The sequence below is a fragment of the Larimichthys crocea genome, chromosome III (assembly GCF_000972845.2).
Source record: "Larimichthys crocea isolate SSNF chromosome III, L_crocea_2.0, whole genome shotgun sequence".
Classification (NCBI taxonomy): Eukaryota; Metazoa; Chordata; class Actinopteri; family Sciaenidae; genus Larimichthys; species Larimichthys crocea.
Window position 1 is genome coordinate 27,867,948 of NC_040013.1, and position 19,871 is coordinate 27,887,818.

The 19,871-nt window shown below is 45.1% G+C and overlaps 3 protein-coding genes across 4 annotated transcripts; 1 reads left to right on the forward strand and 2 right to left on the reverse strand.

Moving 5' to 3' along the window:
- The first annotated feature begins 1,162 nt into the window (after positions 1-1,162).
- LOC104921296 (neurofilament heavy) lies at positions 1,163-5,740 on the forward strand. Its single transcript, XM_019254853.2, has 4 exons — positions 1,163-1,981; positions 3,304-3,503; positions 3,621-3,745; positions 3,844-5,740. Exons 1-4 carry the CDS (start codon positions 1,231-1,233, stop codon positions 5,108-5,110), a joined length of 2,343 nt encoding a protein of 780 aa, XP_019110398.1. The 5' UTR covers positions 1,163-1,230; the 3' UTR covers positions 5,111-5,740.
- A 1,512-nt stretch (positions 5,741-7,252) lies between these two features.
- thoc5 (THO complex 5) lies at positions 7,253-14,655 on the reverse strand. Its single transcript, XM_010733688.3, has 20 exons — positions 14,506-14,655; positions 14,191-14,295; positions 12,812-12,955; positions 12,465-12,578; positions 11,957-12,054; positions 11,657-11,803; positions 11,436-11,550; positions 11,135-11,267; positions 10,941-11,018; positions 10,757-10,800; positions 9,980-10,079; positions 9,050-9,158; positions 8,831-8,932; positions 8,633-8,729; positions 8,432-8,543; positions 8,238-8,341; positions 8,054-8,141; positions 7,836-7,951; positions 7,527-7,717; positions 7,253-7,440 (listed from the first exon to the last, which is right to left on the reverse strand). Exons 2-20 carry the CDS (start codon positions 14,287-14,289, stop codon positions 7,377-7,379), a joined length of 2,055 nt encoding a protein of 684 aa, XP_010731990.3. The 5' UTR covers positions 14,290-14,295; positions 14,506-14,655; the 3' UTR covers positions 7,253-7,376.
- Positions 14,656-14,872: 217 nt separating this feature from the next.
- tfip11 (tuftelin interacting protein 11) lies at positions 14,873-19,765 on the reverse strand. 2 transcript variants are annotated; one of them, XM_010733691.3, is made up of 15 exons: positions 19,613-19,765; positions 19,108-19,315; positions 18,842-19,013; positions 18,591-18,747; positions 18,352-18,479; positions 18,073-18,234; positions 17,646-17,837; positions 17,324-17,503; positions 17,070-17,204; positions 16,870-16,973; positions 16,616-16,784; positions 16,251-16,494; positions 15,995-16,137; positions 15,718-15,883; positions 14,873-15,625 (listed from the first exon to the last, which is right to left on the reverse strand). In XM_010733691.3, the coding sequence occupies exons 2-15, from the start codon at positions 19,311-19,313 to the stop codon at positions 15,279-15,281; spliced, it is 2,505 nt and encodes an 834-aa protein (XP_010731993.2). In that variant the 5' UTR covers positions 19,314-19,315; positions 19,613-19,765; the 3' UTR covers positions 14,873-15,278. The 2 variants fall into 2 exon arrangements, with proteins under 2 accessions (XP_010731993.2, XP_010731992.2); XM_010733690.3 differs by having other exon boundaries at positions 16,239-16,494.
- Positions 19,766-19,871: the final 106 nt, after the last annotated feature.

Here is a 19,871-nt window from a genome sequence, read left to right on the forward strand (position 1 = left end):
GACTGATTCACTAATTCCAACATGCATTTTAACACAGATGATAAAACTGCAGTGTGTTTCCAGTCAGAGCTAAGGAGCTTAAACAGACATGAAACAAATGCTGGAGGACAGGCTAAGGGCTTGGGTGTCTCACAGTCCCCTGGGTGTCATTGGGCTGACAACACATGTGTTCACAGGGTCGAAGAATGGCTGATACAGAGGAATTACTGTGTGCTGATCCATCTATTCTTCAGCATGCATCTCAAGGGAAAGTCACAGTTCTCCCTGCTCCTTTAAGGTATGCAGAGTAAACTCACTCACCCTGAGTTTGGGTAATCAATAGGTGCTGTACATGCTCTTCAGAACTGGTCCTCCTCTCAGATCAGCAGACAGCTCAGTTTGTTTTTTGTGTGAATGCTGTATCATCGTAGCTCAGTGTGTATCCTGCAGTATAAAGTTGCTGTTTATGCTGCTGCTGCTGTTTTTTTTAATGTCAATGTTGTCACATATCACGCTTGGCCTGCGACCACACCTGCACAGGTGGAGAAGATATACCAAAAAAATAAAAAATTAAAAAAAACATAATCCAAGAAAAAGTTATGCTTGATGTATGAGGGGGAGCGAACAAACCTTTTGTGTGTAAGTGTGAGAGAAAGAAAGAAATAAAGAGAGTATGTCAATGGCCCAGCAGTTGAGTTGAGTCCCAGGGGAGTTGGCATGGATCTGCAAACTCACACTGCAGCAGTACAGCTACAGAGCATCAGCAGAACATACTGCACACCCACACTATCAGTTCACACAGACTCAGTCACAGCACACCCAAAATATGAATATGTGTTCAGATTTTTTTTAAAACCTTGCAAAATGAATCATTCATCAGGGCTGTTTATAGAAGAGTGGCAAATGAGACTCAAATGTTTTAATCATTTAACACACAGGCACATTTCCCCCATGTGTTGTATGCACACATGCACACACAACACTTCATTTCACATGCTCTAAAACTAACACTTGGCTTTGTTGCTTCGATAAATGGCACCACACTAATACCTACAGCAAAAATACAAATCATCAACAAGGTGCTACACTGATTAGAGTGAATATATTCCTGCGCAGGCAGTACTTTTCTGAATAAAAGATATCTCTTTAAATAGTGTGCGTCCTGGTGCTGACTAGTGACTTTTCCCTCCCTCCTATATAAACCCCGTGCTGCCCCTCCTGCTGCAGTCAGTTCTCCTCCGACCAGCCAACATGAGCTACTCGGTAGAGCACCACTTCTTCGGCCCGACTTCGTACCGCAAGGCTCGGCCTGCCTCCGTGTCCTCCAGCGGGTTTCACTCCCAGCGCCGCCGCATCACCTACAGCCAGCCGTCCTCCGCTGAGAGCTTGGAAACCTTCAATGGCGACATGACACGAAGGAACGAGAAAGAGATTCTGCAGACTCTGAATGACCGGTTCGCCGGCTACATCGACAAGGTGCGGAACCTGGAGATGCACAACCGCAACCTGGAGGCAGAAGCAGCAGCTCTGCGTCAGAGCCAGGCCGGGCGCGCCTCAGTTGGGGAGCACTACGAGCGAGAGCTGTGTGACCTGAGGGGTCTCCTGCAGCAGCTGACCGGTGAGAAGGCCCGCGCAGCTCTTGAGCACGAACACCTGGAGGAGGACATCCAGCACCTGAGGGCCAGGCTGGAGGATGAGGCGCGTAACCGGGAAGAGTTGGAGGCTGCAGCCCGCGCCATGAAAAAGTATGTTGAGGAGTGCCGGCTGGCTCGGCTTGAGCTGGACAAGAAGCTCCGTGCCTTGGAAGAGGAAGACGTTTTTCTCAAGAAGAACCACGAGGAAGAAGTGGCCGAGCTCCTCGCTCAGATTCAGGGCGCACAGGTGAGCTTTGATATGCGGGACACGATGAAGGCGGATGTCACCGGCGCGCTGCGAGAGATCCGCGCACAGCTGGACAGTCACGCATCCAAGAGCTCAACGCACGCTGAGGAGTGGTTCAAAGGTGAGTGTGGTAAAAAGGGAAAGTTTTAAACATCTTTTAGATTTTTTAAATCACAGAGAAAACCAGAGCTTGCTCGGCATCTGTCCGTGGTGCTGAAGTCTAAAGTGCTTACTCATGGTGGACATTGTTGGGTCTCTGTAAACAATAGAGCCTACAGCTGTATACGAAGTGTCCTCGGTCACACCTTTAGGGTTCACATAAAGGTTTATATTAGTCTGTTCTGATGCATAAGTTTGCACAAGGTTTGCAGTATCTTCCTGGACATATCAGGGTTGCAGGATCACTTCAGACAATTAATAAGCCTACTGATTGCAGATTATCAGATGATCTGTTAACTAACTTAAACAAAAGAGCTTGAGGAAGTTTTAATTACCGCTTACACACTAAGTAAGTGAGTTAAGTCAGATTTCCTGAACAGAAACTGCAGGGAGGTCCAGATTGGAACAGTTTAGATTGCGTCTTTCTGTGGGTGCATCGTTGCCGCAGAATGATCATTTCTACTTAAAGCAAGCACTGCATGAGTGAGATGACACACTGAGAGGAGGCTGTGATTCATTTGCACTCTCACAACACTGGGTGTGTTTTGTCTTGTGCACTGTGTGTGTCTTCTACCTGAACCTGAACCTCTACAAATAGAAACATAGTTTCAAGGTCACACACACACATACATACACAGAGCAGACAGATAATGCTTCATCACTGGGCTAATGCTCCAACAAACATCCTTTCTGATGTCGTGACTGGAGTCAACCAAGGACGTGGAAGGAAGTTAGGAGGCGAGGCAGCAACTGAGACATCATCTTGTTGCAACCCTCCTCCCCACAGTTATACTGCAGGAAGATCAGACACAAAGCTGCTGACCTTTGAGGTGAAATACACTTACACAACTGACAACTTTAAAGGCCAGAAAGCAGCAGTTCAATTGCCTGTCACAGAATTGAACGATCTATAGATTGAGCCTTGCTGTGCATCTGCATGCTGACTTGATATAAGCAGTGAAAGGAGCAAACAGGATGACCTTCCCTGTCTGGTGTCCAGCTGACTGCAGCAGTAGTGGCTCAGTCATGCTTTGAAGAGGGAGCAAGCTGAGTCACACCACTGACTGACAGATGGACACTTTCAAGGTTAAATAGGCTCCCAGTGGCTCTCTGAGGCCAGGTCAAGTGTCTCAGGACATAAGGACTAAAGCAGACTGCTTCATTTCTCCGCTCTTCAGTATTCCCAGCACCACAAACTGTTTTGGGACATAGACCAGTCATTGGTGTGACACAGCAAATGTGATTTCTAAACGGTATTCATCTTTTTGTATGTCATTTCTGCAGTGCGTATGGAGCGTCTGTCCGATGCTGCTAGATCAAACCAGGATGCCATTCGTGGATCCCAGGAGGAGATCGGAGAGTACCGCCGCCAGCTCCAGAGTCGCACCATCGAGCTGGAGACTCTCCGAGGAACCAAGGAGTCACTGGAGAGGCAGCGTATGGAGAGTGAAGACAGACACCATGATGACCTCAACTCACTACAGGCAGGAAATGAGCACAAACATCTCACCGATCTGTCATAGGGAAAACCAGAATTGCACATTAATTGCATTTACCATCATGATATTTGACCTGTGGAGCTGCGTGTTGTCACTTTGCAGGAGACCATCAATCAGCTGGACAATGAGCTGAAAACCACCAAATGGGAGATGGCCAGCCAGCTGAAAGACTACCAGGAGCTGCTGAATGTGAAGATGGCTCTCGATATCGAGATTGCTGCTTATAGGTTTGTCATGGTTTAAAACCCACACATAATCAAACGGATTCTTAATGTCAAAGTTATTGTCGTTTTTCACTGACCGCGTGTCTATGTTCACAAAACAGGAAGTTGCTGGAGGGAGAGGAGAATCGCTTTATCTCAGGAGGAAGTCCGTACTCTTACCTGGAAAGCAGATTTTCTGCCCCCTTCAAGGTGAAAGGAGAGGAGATCTCGGATAAAGTCATCGTGGAGGAACAGACAGATGAGACTCAGGTGACAGAGGTGACAGAGGAGGCAGATGAGGAGGAAGAGGAGGAAAAAAAGGAAGAGGAGGAAGAAGAAGAGGCAGCCGAGGAAGAAAAGGAAAGTGAGGAAACCAAGGAAGAGGAGGAAGAAGGTAAGGAAGGAGAAGAGAAGGAGGAAGAAGGAGAGGCAGAAGAGGAGAAGGAGGAAGAAAAGGAAGAGGAGGCGAAGGAAGAGGAGGGTGAGGCCAAGGGAGAGGAAGAGGAGACAGCTGAGGAGGAAGAGAAGTCTAAATCTCCAGAAAAGGCTGCATCCCCTCCTTCAAAGTCCCCTCAGCCTAAATCCCCTGCTGTCAAATCACCAGAATCTAAATCACCGGAATCTAAATCACCAGCACCCAAATCCCCGATGCCCAAATCACCTGCTAAATCTCCTGCAGTCAAATCTCCTGCAGGAGATGAGTCAAAGTCACCTGTATCAAAATCCCCACCCAGCAAATCCCCCGAATCTAAATCTCCTCCTCCCAAGAGCCCCGAGGCCAAGTCCCCAGAAAAGGAGAAGGCCAAGCCTCTCCCCACCAAAGACACCCCTAAAGAAGAGAAAAAAGAAGAGAAGCCTCAGCCTGTTAAGGAGGAAAAGAAGGAGAAAGAGCAACCCGTAAAGGAGGAGAAGAAGGAGGAGCCCAAGGAGAAAGAGCCAGAGAAGGCAGACAAAGCCGACACAAAGAAGGAGAGCAAAGCAGAAGAAGTGCCAAAGACAGATGACACTTCAAAACCTGCTGCTGCTCCCAGCAAACCTGCTGAGGACAAGCCCGCTGAGGACAAACCTGCCCCCAAGCCTGAGCCTAAAGAGAGCGCTCCCCCTGCCAAGGAGGAGAAACCCGCTGCTCCTAAACCAGAGAAGGCCGAGCCTGAGGCAAAACCTGCCCCTAAAGCAGAGCCCGAGAAAACAGAGGCCAAGAAGGAGGAGAAGAAGCCAGAGGAGAAGCCTGCACCTAAAGCCGAACCTGAGAAAACAGAGGCCAAGAAAGAGGAGAAGAAGCCAGAGGAGAAAAAGGAGGCTAGTAAAGAAGACAGTAAAGCTGAGAAGGTGGAGAAATCTTCTGGCACCGAGTCAAAGGAGAGCAAGGAGGAGAAAGCCAAGAAGTAAGACTGATGAGCTGTGATTCAGGGCACGAGGAGATGAGGAGGTGGAGATGCCAAAGAACTATGAGAGTAAAGAGCAAAAGTGAAAGCAGACAGGCACTTTAATGTCCAAAAGCAAAGCAGGTGATGGTATGTAAGCAATAGTGATTTCTGTAGCAAATAATCCCCTGCTCCCTAAGTATGGCCATTACACACCCACGATGCTTCTGATGTATGACTGTATGCAGAATGCTCTAAACTCTTTATCTGAATGTGACAACTGCCCTTAAATAAATATCAAGTGCATTAAAACCGAATCCCGCTGACGGGGACCGCAGGGACCTGCTGTCCCTACACAAGCCTTCAAGGGTAGAGATGTCAAAACAATGTCAAGCTAAAGATTGTGACAGATATCACATATAAAAATGTATATTTAAGCAGATACAAATGTCTATTATATTTACAGATATATGAGTAAGAAAGACTTGAATTTTTGCTTGTTGTACCTTAATGCAGCTTCCACTGACAGGTGAACTGCATTGTCTCACTCTTCTGGTCTGCAACGCTAGGACAATGATGACTGTGCTATGTATAAACTGCTGAGAATATGCAATATGAAACAGATAAATAAAGACTGAAAAAAATCAAAACACAAGAGGCTTCTGAGGGGGTTTTCTTAATCTGTTTACACTGAAATCTATAGCGCATTGACTTATGACGAAGAGTTGTAAAGAGCAGTCACACCAGGTTTGAGGCCTGAAAGGTAAATGCTTCCAGTAACTGCACTGCATTGCGGCGAAGGAGAGAGGGAGCTGTACCCACCCACAATATCCAGTGCACCCATCCTCACGTCCCCACATTCATGTATAAATCAGGAGCAGTGCAGAACAGACTCAATTACACTTTTCTCAGCTCTCACTGAAAAAAGAAAGTTCACACTGAAGCAGTGATTGATCCCTTTAACCCTTTCACCCATCCCACTTTTATCTCTTTATAATTAGTTTTACAGTTACCATAATTATTACTCACATACTCGTGTTAAGGTATGACTCCTCCTTCATGAGAAAGTACAAATCCTCCTTGTCATCTTTGGTCAAAACAAAGTAGAAGATATTCACAGGTTTCCTTCATACATCTTTCAAGGGAAAAAAAAGGTGTAACTAAATATTTAATAGGATTTACTAATTAGAGCTGCAGCTGCTGTTGGAAGTCGTCCATTTCACCATTTCATTTATGTCTATTTAAAGCAGCTAAAGGTTCAGTTGAATTGACAAATGTCTTTTCTGCAGATACAACACTGACGTTGGAAGGACTTCTCTCCTGGCTTTGTATTAAAAAGGGAAGAGCAACTCATCATGGCACCTGAATGGCACCTTTCCCAAAGTTTTCCTGCAATGCTCTTTATGTCTTAAATCTCATCAGGTCTGACAGCTCTGCAGGCTTTAAAGATCAGAACAGCTGCAGCCCTTCACAGTCACGTCACTCAAGACAAGTGTGTGCTCTCTACTGATAATTATGAGGTTATTTTATTTTCAAGACATAAATTCAACTCTTTACTTTCTTGAATCTTGAGGAACATACACTATATATACACACACTACACAGCATCAGTAAAAGTCTGTTTGCAGGGCTCTTTTCGCTGTCTAAACTCTACTAGTTTAGAATAGTAATCACCACCTACAGCCTTGCCTTCTCCTTCTAATTATATAGTGTACATCCATGTCCATAAATCTATGAGACATTAATGTCTGGATTAGGTTACATCTTGCTGGATTGGCACTCTAATGCGCGAGAAAACAAAAGTAATGCATGTGCCAAACACTTCCGTAGGCTGCAGCTAGTTAATCATGAAACGAGAGTAATCTTCGATGGGATTGGCATCAATATCCTGAATAACATCCTGTTTTTCTTCCATTACAAAATCCAGGATAATAAACGAAAGGTCAAAGGCTAAACAATACACCAAATATCATATTCCATGGACATAATTCCCTGTGGAAATGACTCAGCTCGCTGTAGCACTGAACCACAATAGCATGATAATGGGGTAGTGCAGACGACGCCTATAAATAGAGCAGCACAAAGTGAGGTGAAGGTAGAGAGGAAGAGTCAGGGATAAAACACAAACATTTGCATGGATGCTTTAAATAGACCAGATACACGGTTATTCTAGAAAATATTGTTTTTTTTAATTTCCAAACTGTTATAAAGACTTAAAAAGAGACACTGTGTGTCAAAGGGTCACAAATGTAAGTGTGAGTAAGAGATGTCAAGTACAGTAGAAAGCAGAGTTAACGGTGACTGAAGAAGCCCTGGGGATGGTTGTACTTGAATGGCTTCAGGCGATTTGGGCCCCTGAAATAGAGAAAGAGATGTCAGCAATGTAGAAAATCTATTTACAGGTGTAAACAAACTGTGTCCAGACTGTTGTGACTGTCTACCTGACAGTGCGCAAGCACATCTTTTCTCTGGGAAACTCTCGGGGTCCTTCCACGCCGTCATCTTGACTTTCAGTCTCCAGATAAACGTCCAAGCACACACACAGGCGTGAGATCTGATTGGTCAGGAGCTGGTGTCCTGGACGTGGTCCTTGTAGTTCATTTTTGAACACATTGACCTCGCTCTCCATGGCCTAAAATAAACAAGAAGGGACAGGTGAGTTGATTAGAGCCAGAAAAATGTAGACATAAAGAGCATGTATAACAATAAAGCACTTATGGAACAGTGCGATCGATATTAAATGTTCGTACTCGAAGGTTGTCATCAGTGCGTCCACTGCGCTCTCCCTTCCAGCTGAGGGAGAGGGAGAAAAGAGGAGAGATTTCTGGGTAACGGGGACTCAGCACCACAGCGGACTGAAGACGAGCTGGGGAAGAAAACGATTGAGGGAGGTGGTTTATAAGGAGCAAACATAAATCAAGTTATTAATATTGGCAAATTCTATCATCAGTATTTGCGTTATCTTTACCTGTGCCCCTCTCCACCACAGCCATAAAGTACAGATCAGTCTCCTTGGCCAGCCCAGCATCAGACACATGACGTGTATAAGGCAGAGCCTACCAAAAAAGAGAAATATCACAGTGAGATGTGAGCAACATTTTTCAGAGAATCCTTTAAGAGCAGTCCATGTGCATGTGTTTGTGTGTGTATACCATGTACTCCTCTTGGGTGATGGTGGTCCAGCGAGCCAAACGGGACATGATCTTGGCAGGAAACAGGTGCTGACACTCACTGGAGACCGGGATGATGCTGTGCTCTGAGGACATGAGTGCAAACAAAATCAGTCAAAAGCTCCAATCTCTTCTTAAGGAGTATTTAATGAATGGCCATTAACATGAAAATGTACCTAAAGAGGCAAACTGCTTGTGCAAAGCCAAGCGGGACTGGACTCGTCCCCTCAGCAGCTTCATGGTGCTCTCCATTTGGCTGGCACTCAGAGAACTGCCCACACGCACAGCCTGTAAAAACAAAGCATATACTGGCATGATGCGGCTGTAACATGAAGAAACTGTGCACAGCTGGGATCATACTTCATCTCAACACAAACCTCTGAAGCATCTCGGGGAAAATGTAATCCTCCCAAAGTCTGAACCCACGTGTAGGGATGGCCAAGCTCTTCCACATAATCTGCAAAGCAAACGATCCTAAAAGAAAAACGGTGGGTTAATGCGCTGGAACTTTGACAAATTAAACAGCGTGATTAGCCACACACCTTTAATTTACTTTAATCATTTGGCATCCTTACCCGACTTTGTCAAACTGGTAGCGATTAGCTGGGTTAGGCGTTTCTCGTCCCTGGTCGTTAGTGTAGAGGCAGCTGAGTAGAGTGTCTGCTTTCAGCAGATCCCTGCAAAAGAACACATCATTAGACTTCCTTTCAGGGACACAGAGAGGGAGATGAATGCTTTATATACACACACACACACACACACACACACACACACACACACACAGTTAGACACACCCTGCGCTGATGGCTGTGTTGAGGTCTGTGGAGGTAGAGACCTTGGTCTTGACTGTCATAATGTTCAGATTCATCAGGTAGTAGAAGAAGAGATGGAGGATGCTGCCATCTGTGGAGACAAGACGGATAACACACGGTGATGAACTAATCCATTACTAGCTTTATTCAATACTCCCTCCAACACAGCTCTTTTCATTAATCCTCCCAGTGAACGTTCCCCGAAGGGTTTATCTCACACTGCGGTGCATTAGAGAGCAATAACAGGGTGTGGTCATGACAATAGCTAGCAGCACTCGGGGGATGCATACCATGCTGATGGTCATCTTTCCCAGCCCACTCTCTGCACTCACAGTGAATGCAGGGACTGTCACTCAGTGACTGACACTGCTTGCCTTTTTTTTTTTTTTTTTGCTTTTACTGCAGCAAACCGACTGCTGCAGCTGGCAGCAGGGAAGATAACTGGGGGAGAGGGGAGGCACTAGAAATAAAAGCAGAAGTTTAAAGAAAACCGGTGATGTGAAAATATGCTTACAGCATGTGGTAGGTGCTGCAGACCTACGCTGCTGCAAGCGTCTCTCTCACCTCCCTCCCTCCTCCCCTCTTTAGGTAGAGTTACGCCTGCAATGCAGATCTCCCTATAGTCTGTCACTATTCCTTTTATTACCAGCAGAGGGAACACGAGGGTCAACCGGTGTCATGACATCACAGAGTGGGTCTTACTTATTTTTTTTTTTTTATCCCCCACATACTATCTGGTAGGTATAGAGTTACCACAATAGATATATAGTATATCTATGGTCACATTACCAGGAATGTAGCACAGATGATTTGTAAATACTTCAAATGTGCTGTGTAAAGACAGGGGATGTGTCTGCCTCACACACCCATTTGATGCAGGCACTAAAATATGAATAATGCGGACTGGGTTACCTTTACACTTGAGGTCTAGGCAGAGGGACAGAGGGTGCCTTTTCAGCATCTCACGTCTTTTGTCATCCAGTTGGCCACCTGTAGTTGGCCTTCTCCTCTTCTGTGAAACAGAAAACAGAAAATCAATAGAAACAAGGGATGAAAGAAACAAAAAGTTCATGTTGCGCATTGTCCCTTATGAAATAAAACCCCCAATTTGCATCAGCTCCAGCTGCTCTCAGGAGAAACAAATGAATGATCATTTAGACTACTGCTATTACTAAATTACTGGTGTAAAGGATGAGGTGTCAGTTCAAAGGAAGGGCTGAAATATTAAAGGTCTAAAAAAGAAAAGGGTGTTTCAGATGAACCGTCATATGAAGGTGGTACAAGCTCAGACAGAATAAAATAATGTATTTCCCTATCAGTAATTTAGAAAATCACAGTTATTGATCATCTAAGGAAACATCCCGACTGACAGTCTGACAAAGAAGTGGGCTAGTTTGGTGCTGAGTGTGCATGGCTGAGGTGGGCTCAGGTTACAGTCACCTAGCCATTCTTGGTGAAAGTTTCCCAGAATCCCCCCCGCTGGCACTCATCCGGATGCAGGAAGCGATCGATAGCTGCCACTCCCAAATCCGCTAGACCACAGTGTGTGCAACAGCTAGGTCCTCAGGGACAGTTTGTGTGTCCGTTGCAGAGAAAGGTATATTAAGATATCGTTGAACTCACTGACCTAAAGGTGTCTGTGTGCGTGCACAAATGTGTGTTGGGAGTAAAGCCAGGCCTGAGACTCACCGTTTTCTCTTGCTCCTCCTCTGCATCTGAATCACTCTCGTCATCTGAATGAAACCAGAATCACATATTATTATTATATTTTGTTTGGGGTGCATCTCTCACAAATATAACATCTTGAATATTAAGCAACATGGAGCACAAGAAATTGTGTGTTCGTAATGCTGTTTGCATGTAGAGTTTGTACCCTGGGAATCTTCTGGAGGCTTGGACAGGGCCTTGGCCTCATCCACGTCGCCACTGATGGAGACACACAGGTTCTTGTCTGAAAGAGAAACAAAAATAACATTTCACTGACAATAAGGGTTTACATCCCATAAAGAAAAACTCTAAAACTATTTTGTCTTGAAACTTATTATATATTCTGTATGGATTACTGACCGCAGGCTTGGCCATAGGCATTGGCTTGAACAAACAGGACATAGAGAGGTGGAGGCAGGTGGCGGGCAATCTCTGTCTGCTTCTGGGCCTGTTCAAAAGGCATAGACAGGTACTGCTGCACTGGGAGAGAGGCCTGTGAAAGAGGAGAGAGGATACAGTTATTTAGGGGAGACATACATGGTGTCCAGTGAGGACAAATGATTAAAAAGACACTATTGAGGCTGGAATAAGAACAGAGTGACAGTTTGGTCCTATGAAAGGCCAAAGCCTTTATAATATGGTGCCCAGACATTTGTTATACCTGCATAATGGCGTTGAGTCCTGGCTGCAAGCTGGTTAGATGTTCCTTCTTCACCTCAATGCTCTTCTGGATCTTCTCCTTAGTAGCCTGTGACTCCTTGTATTTCTCTGCCAACCTGTACACAAGCATTAACTTTTAATGCATGCACTATGCTCCCCCCTAAAAATAATCAAGACCGTAGCATGCTACTAAAGCACTGTGCTGTGTGCATGTTTGCTTACCTCTTCCTCTGTTCAAGCTCCCAGTCTAGTCGTGCCAGCGTGAGTTGGTGGGGATCATTTTTTGTGTGGTGAGGCCTGGAAATCTCTGATGGTGCCTCCTGATAAAACTCTTCCTCAGACACCAAGTCGATTTCCTCATGTTTAGACCTGAGTCAGGTAAAGGGCATGTTAACTTAGCAATAAGGAGCCTTATTTTGTGTATGAAATGTGCTTTATGAATAAAGTAGACAGGCAAGTTTATTCTCATCACCCCAGTGGGAGCATGCATTTCTTAAAATATGTACATAGACAAGTACTAACTTGAACTCCAGACACTTGCTGATCTCCTTCTGAAGATGCAAAACTTCATACAACAGGTTTTGTAACTGGAGGTGCAGCACATCCACCCGCTGCTTTGCCTAAAGGAACAAAACAAACTGTGATTAAGGCTGGTTTGCAAACACAACCCTGGTCACTCTGGAAAACGAATGCACACTTTAGCCAAGAATCTGTATTGGGATTCAATAAGAACGAGGACCAATAAGCAGAATCCAAAACTGGATCGATAAATTCAAAATGAAATCAAAGCTGAGGGCATGTAAGCTTTCTTTGCTGACAGTGCCAGCTACTGCAGTTAGGTGTTATAAGTAGAAACAATGTGCTTGGTCTTCAACTTGCCTTACCTGATCAGCACAAATAAGAGCTGAGGCAGCATTTTTTTAGCAAATGAATGGAATAGTGTGAACCCAACCTAAGCTGGTACCTCCTTTAATATTTCATAACCGCTGGGCAGCAGTTGAGAGTTGTGCGGCAGTTGTGTGGGAGTTACCTCGTGTGTCTGGTCTCGGCCTCTCTTTAGTCGCATATGAGCCAGACGGTTGAGTTTTTTCAGATTCATGAAGTGGATGCAGCTCTGCATGCGTCTCTGCTCCACCTCAGCGCACTGAGAACAGATACAACTGGTTAGACTTCATTATTATTGGTGACAACATCAAATCACCTCTGGGATCATACAGTGTATACAAACTGCATGTATAAAGCTTTTGCTGTGAGGTGAACTGTTATTGTTTCTACTGTTTAGCACTCTGATGAGTTACCTTGTTCATAACTAAAAACTGACTATGTAATCAGAGTATGATGACAGAGTAGTCTGGATGTATGAAGTATGATTCTCACCCCCTCCTTAGCTCCGTTGGCTTTAAGATCCTGGATCTCACTCATGAGCGTGGCCAGACTCTCACATGACTCTTTGTACTGCAGGTAGTCCTGCTCAGGGTCCCTGCCATCCAGCTCCACCTCCTCACTATAGACACGTACATCCTGGAAAACACATTTAGATTATAATATATATAAAAAGACAGGGAAGGCGAAGCTCTTCATATTCCAGTTCATCTACTTTCCAACTATTTGGGTAGTGATCGCGGATACAAGCAGCCAAAATAGGCGTCCTCTGTCGGGTGGCCGGGCTCAGCCTTAGAGACAGGGTCAGACGTCCCAGGGGAGCTCGGGGTAGAACCGATGGTCGTGGTCCTTCGCATCGAAAGGAGCCAACTGAGGTTGTTTGTGCATCTGATTAGGATGCTCCCTGGACGCCTTCCTTTGGAGGCGTTTCGGGAAAGAGACCCGGGGCAAACCCAGAACCCGCTGAAGGGACTACATAGCCCATCTAACCTGTGAACACCTTATGCCCTGCTAAACCTGCTGCCTCCATGACCTGACCCTGAATATTTACAATACAACTAGCAGGGATTCAGACTTGTGGCCGAAGAAGTTGTGAGTGGCAGACACTGAACTTGGCTGATTATCCTAAATTAGTACCTGGTAATCTGGTAACAATATAATGCTCAAAAATAAAGAATGTACATCAAACCTAGTGTTTGATTGCTTCTGTGGTTCAACTGCACATGGAGCTTCATCCCAGTCACAAAAGCATGTTACATGTATATGTGCATGTGTGGATTTTAGGATGATTTCTTTCTTTTTTTTAAAGATTATTTTTTTGGCCTTTTATGCCTTTAATGATAGTACAGCTAAAGATAGACAGGAAGCAGGGGGCAGACAGAGGGGGAGTGACACCCAGTAAGTGTCCGTCCGATGCGGGGTTCGAACCGGGGCCAGCTGCAGCGAGGACTATAGCCGCCACACACGGGGCGGCCGCTTAACCCACTACTACCAACCGCCCCTTTAGGATGATTCCTATGATCCAAATTAAATAGGTGGTAGACAAAATACTCCAACAATAACTGTGAGTAAACTACATCTCTGAGGCTCTTCTGGGTCTTTTATACTTGATATTTTAAATCTTTATCCACTTTATATTTGCGTGTAAGATGCACAAATAGAAGGGACTATGAAACTTTTCAATTTGCTAGAGTGGGGACATTTCTTCAAGTGTCGACTTTAATCTTGAGACAAACTTGAGCCTTTTATATTTCAGCTACATTGCTCAATGACACCTTATCGGGGCGAGGTTTTTCTTGTCTCCAGTCTTTCTGCTGGGAGTCTCTCACACACACACGCCGCCTCTCCGTCCCCCTCGGCCGGTGTGTCCTCACCTGCTGGTCCCCCTCTCCGCGTCCTCGCTTCATCATCTCCGGGGTGCCTCCTTCATTGCGGAGGACCTTGGACTTCCGCTTCTTCAGGGCGTCCGACATTAATACCTGGATAAAGACAGAGAACATACGGACTAAACACGATGAGATCGATCTTTACATATTTACAATAATCAGTTTTCCTTTTCGCAGGCTAGCTAACGTTAGCACCGCCGGCTAACAGCCGTTAGCTTCTCATAACGGCTGATTCTTCAACCACAAAGACCAAACCGTCGACATATTGTGTCCTTAGCGAGATTTATATACATTTCCACATACCTCTGTGATGCGAAAGTGCGTCTGAACTTATTAAATCGTGTGCAAACGCACATGCACGGGACACTTTGTTTCCCCGCAAACCGCTGAAGATGGACCCGATGCGGACGGAAGCCGGGCCGTGCCAAAAATCCTCCGAACTGTTTGAACCAGCAGCTACACTGCCACCTACAGTACAACACGGGTACTGCAAGCCAATAACAAAAAAAGACTGCATTACACCAAAATATGAAACATTTCTTTTTATTAGATTACAAATTAGGGGTGGTAGGAGCTCAGCCCGTAGAGTGGTCCAGTTCAAGTCCAGCATGGGGCAAAGTATGGAGGGTGGAGGTGCCAGTTCACCTCATCCTCCAGTAACAGTGTACCCTTGGTACCCTTGGTGCCCTTGATCAAGGGTACCCCCCTAACTCCTCCGAGGGTGCTGCTACGTCGGTGCCCGTCATTCCACCACACCACCTCGCTCCACATGCATGTCTATGAGCCCTTTGTGTTGTGGTTGTATTTCAGGCCCATATATGTGAAGAAATGACATCAGAAAATTCCATTGCCTGTGCCAACTAACATATATGTACCTGTACTATTCTTCACTAGTACGGTAATTGAACATATGTACTTATTTCACAAAACAGTGACAAATCAGACAATATACGTTCAAAAAATTATTAATTGACAGTTCTGGTGACACTTTAAAAATATACAAACACCCATGATCCATGATGAAGGATTAGCGTACTGAAGTTACATAAAAAGCAACTACTCATATTTATTCTCTTTTACTTGGCCATATCTATCAGACTCTGCAGAGACGTGGGCACCCAAGTCTTCTCTCCTTGCACAAACACAACCCCTCTATCTATGTAGATGACAATACGCCCGAATGTGTACAGCTGTTTGCCCTCGTGGCGTTTGGCCACTAAGGGCATAAAGACGATGTTGTTCTCCTCTGCCTTGGTCTGAATAAGATCTTTGAAGTTAGTCGGCACGCCAGCGCTAATGCCTCTGTGAGCCACACTCTCGGCATCTCTCCGCTCCTGCATCGCTTCGTACTGGAAGTCCCTTCGTCTCTCGGTCTGTGTTAGATATGCAATGTTCTCCCTCGCACCAGGTTGCATATATCCACCTGTGGACATGAAAAGAATGTATTATAATATGTCACAACACAGAGAGAGAACAAAAAGGATCAAGCACTGAAGTTTTGTGTTTAATACCCACCTATGCCTGAGGACACTGCACGGTTCATGATGTCTAAAGCTTCATTAAACTTCTCTTTAATGAGCGGCTGTGCCAACAGGAGATCACTGAACATGCTTTTCCAAAACAGGTACCATTTAGTGATTTCCTCATAGTTAGGACTGTTGCTCAACCATGAACAAAGGACCTACAATCAACAAACAAACATAACAAAGTCACAAAAGTCACAACTGTGGCTAAGTGCAGTCTTAATTACTTTTTGTTATGTGTACAATTTACTGAGTAAACAGTCACTGACCTGCAACCACTTTGTAAAGAAGTTTTTGTCCAGCAGGGACACAAGGCTGGAGGGGGACAACATGCCCTCCCAGTCCATCACCCAGTGAAATGGCTCCATCTGCTGCTGGAGAGGGTTGATAACCAACTCGTCCAGACACAGAGCTGAGGAGGGAAACAGAAGCCATCACATGAGGAAGAGAAACAAGTGGGGAAAATAAGGGCAGGAAAGGATAAATGTATTTTCTTCCACTGCTGTGGCATACTTAATGAAGTACCGAGTTTAGGGATGATGTTTTTCACCATGAAGGCCTCCCATGCACCTGGTGTGAAAACGTCCTTCCACGGCTCCAGGATGAGGCGGGCTGAGGTGTCATTGGGATGCCACCGCTGCAAGGCATTGGATAGTTTGCTCCTGATTGGTGGGTAAAGAGGCTCCAGACGTGATTGGAGCAGAGGCAGCCAAGGGTGGATCCAGGAGTGGATGGGCACTGTGTCAGTTAAAGGGTTCCAGCTATCCACCTACCAAACAGGAAACAGACAAAAGCAGTATAAGACAATTAGCCACAAGTAAATTATGTGAAATTATTAAACCATGGGAGTTTCTCTACATCCAAGTAAGAGTGTCCCAAAGTGTACCTACCTCTCGCTGTAGCCGGGGTAAAATCAGCTGCTCCAACAGGTGATCCAGGATCCACAGTGGGACAAGAGGAGCCCACACATCGACACAATCCACCATTGGCCCTACAATACAAGGCTGCCAGCTGGACACACAGGACCGCATCACTGGGATCCACACTTCCCACAACAGTCTGGACCAATAAAAACAGGACATGTTGTCAGAAACAGGCTGTATAATGTATCCATGAAAATACATGAGTATGTGTTTAAAATAACCTGTGGTAAGGGTCCATGTTTGAATCTGGGCCACTGGAGTGGAGGTCTCTCGATTCAAGGATTGCTCTCCACTGACCGATGTCTTCCAGACAATAAGAGCTATCCTGAAATAATCAGAGAACGGTGGCAGCTTCGTTATCAATTGTTGTTCATTAAAGCAAATAATGAGAGCATGTAGTAGGATCATTTCAAAAGAATACCTTCAGGGGGTCCCAAGAACGAAGTTTCTCTTTGAGTAACGGCTGAACAACAGCTACAGCCAAATCTGCTAATCCCATCGACTTGTATTCTTCATAATAGTCTGTTTGTAAAGTCTCAAAGATCCGGGCACACTCCTGAAGAAAGAAGGAAGGCACCATTACTATTATGGATATGATAACAGAGAAAGAACTAACAAACTGCAACAGCCTGATAGTGGTAGCATTTAGAATATATGTGTTCACTGTATATGCACCTGCAGGGTGGGTCCCTCCCCTGGTGCCATCTCTCCAGAAGGAAAACGCTCCACCAATGCCAAAACGGCCTCCATTCTCTGAATGGAGTCTTGTTCTGCATTCAGTCTGCTCTGTAGCGCTCGTGACTCATGGCTCAGAGACACAACAACATCTTTTTCATGCTGCAGACGTCTGGCAGACTACAGGGGTTGGGGTAACAAGATAGAAAAAAGAAAACATTACAGTATGTCGTAGACAAAGTAGTTGCAGAGTTGCACATGTAAAACTTGCAGTAAAACATAAACCACTGATATTTGATGATATGTTTTGTTTCCCTCATACCTGTAATATGTCCTGTTCTGTAAGGTCTATCAGGAGCTGCAGGTTATGTTCGAGTTCAGGGAGAGCAAAGCCAGATCCCTTCTGATCCTGAGTGGACAGGCTTGGTGGTCCTTCATCTGGAACGCTGTGCTTGTTGGACATCTGACTGTAACTGTAATACACTTTTTGCTCTCTTCCAGTCATATCTATTACCTAGAGATGGGAAGAGACATGCAGTGAATGAGATTAAGAAACTAGCAGCTGAGCATTTGGTTTCATTCATAGAACAATTTCATGCTCAGAGGATTGAGTGTAAAAGTACAATTAACTGAAGTTCCTGATGCTTGTTACAACATTAGAGTCTAATTCAAGAAGTGTGAAGATTACAGTCCTGGTGCCCTGTGAGACAGACACAAAGGACTGTTAATGCAAGTCTTTTCAAACATACCTTGACCTGTGCCAACTCTCCAGCGGATGCTGCTATACTGCGCCCTGCTAACTTTCCTTTAGCCTTCAGCTCGTCTACAGTTCTGTAGGAGTACTTGGGTTTCTTCTTCCCTCCAGGGCCGGCAGGATCCTTACGCCACTGGCCTAACTCCTTCTGAAACTCCTAGACAGACAGAAATTGAGAATGATGTCAAAATAATGCTGATGAACCCGACGGTGTCAATTCTGCCTTATAATCTAACAGAGGGTATGACAGGAGCTATTTTGAACAACACTTCACCTTTTCCTCCTCTTCCTCTGAGTCGACCACAGGAAAATCTTGAAGACTCTGCTGGGTTCGTTCATTGCCATAAGCACCCACTGCTCCCTTGCCTTTACGAACCTTTGCCTCAATAGGGTTCACAATACCTGCAGCAATACGAAGGCACAAGGTCAAAATATATCAACTCTCTCCTCTCTATCCTGTAAAACACACAGTTATCATTAAATATCTCATTACATCCTTCTGAGGCTACTCACCCTGAGCATTTTTTCCCAGGCCTTTGCCTGGTTGGTAGCCCATTTTCTGCAGAAGTTTCTGTCCAATTCCTTTTGTGTGCTTCTCCCAATTACCAATACCTTTACCAGTCTGTATGCCGCCTGCAAACCTCTGGGACTGGCTCCCCCGGAAAGTACCCTAAAAAAAAAAAAATCTAAATTAGTTTTTTGACAAAACATTGTTTCATACTAATACTGCAATGAGAAAACAACATAAGCAGAACAAAATTTACCATCTGAAGTTTTTTGGGTGCGGTGCTACGAGAGGGGGGAGGTGCTGAAGGACTATCATCATCAGAGTCATCAGAGCCTTCTTCTCCTTTTTGCTGGTGCTGTTTCTCCTCAGCTGCGGTCTTACGCAAACCACCACTGACAAAGTTCACCGGAGCAGTGTAGTCTTTAGATCTAGAAACACAAATAAATTAAAGTTAGAGTATCTCAGAAGATGACTGGTTGGGGTTAGGGAGGTTAAGGTGAAGCCAATAAACCCACGCCTTACTTCTTGCCTCCAAAGCTGGGCCTCTCATCCTCATCCGAGTCCCTGTCAGCCCAGATGCCATAGGTGGCCTGCTCCTTGGTCTGCCTGTGTCTGCGGCGGTCTGGGTTGAACTCATTGGCCAGGTCCCACTCTGTCACCTCAAAGCTCTCGATCTCCACACCTTCCTCCTCCTCTTCTCTCCTCCCATACAGATGGGACATTGACATCTCTGAATGTGATAATGAACAAAATACAAAGACGGGTTAAAACACTGTCTTAATGAGCTCCATGAAAACTGCTAATGAAAGCCACAGAGGTGAGCTATAGTATAGTGAGACAATTAGTATACAGTGTAGCTATACTACCTTAAAAGAAGTTATAAAAGCTTAGTAAACATATCTAAACAGCTACATGGCTCAGTCTGCGTAGAGACAAGCTATCGTTTAATAGCTCAGGCTAACGTTCGCTGATATAAACTGAGCGGAGGGAAAATAAATCAAGTTAAACAATATTTTCTCTGACTCACCTGAAACGTTTGTTATTCCCCTTACCCGTAAACCAAGTCTACACTTTGAAAACGTAACTCAAGCTAAAGTCGGTTAGCTTCACGTTAGTCACGTCTTCCCTACGAAAACACAAGTACTTCCGGTTGTCACGGTAACCGCCGTACCGGTGTTGTACAAAACTTTGTGACCCGAGAAATGTCTTCCCCCCCTTTGGCACGAGTGAAATGTCCTTCAATTTGACAGAACAAACACAATTATTAACAAAAAAATGTTTTATTT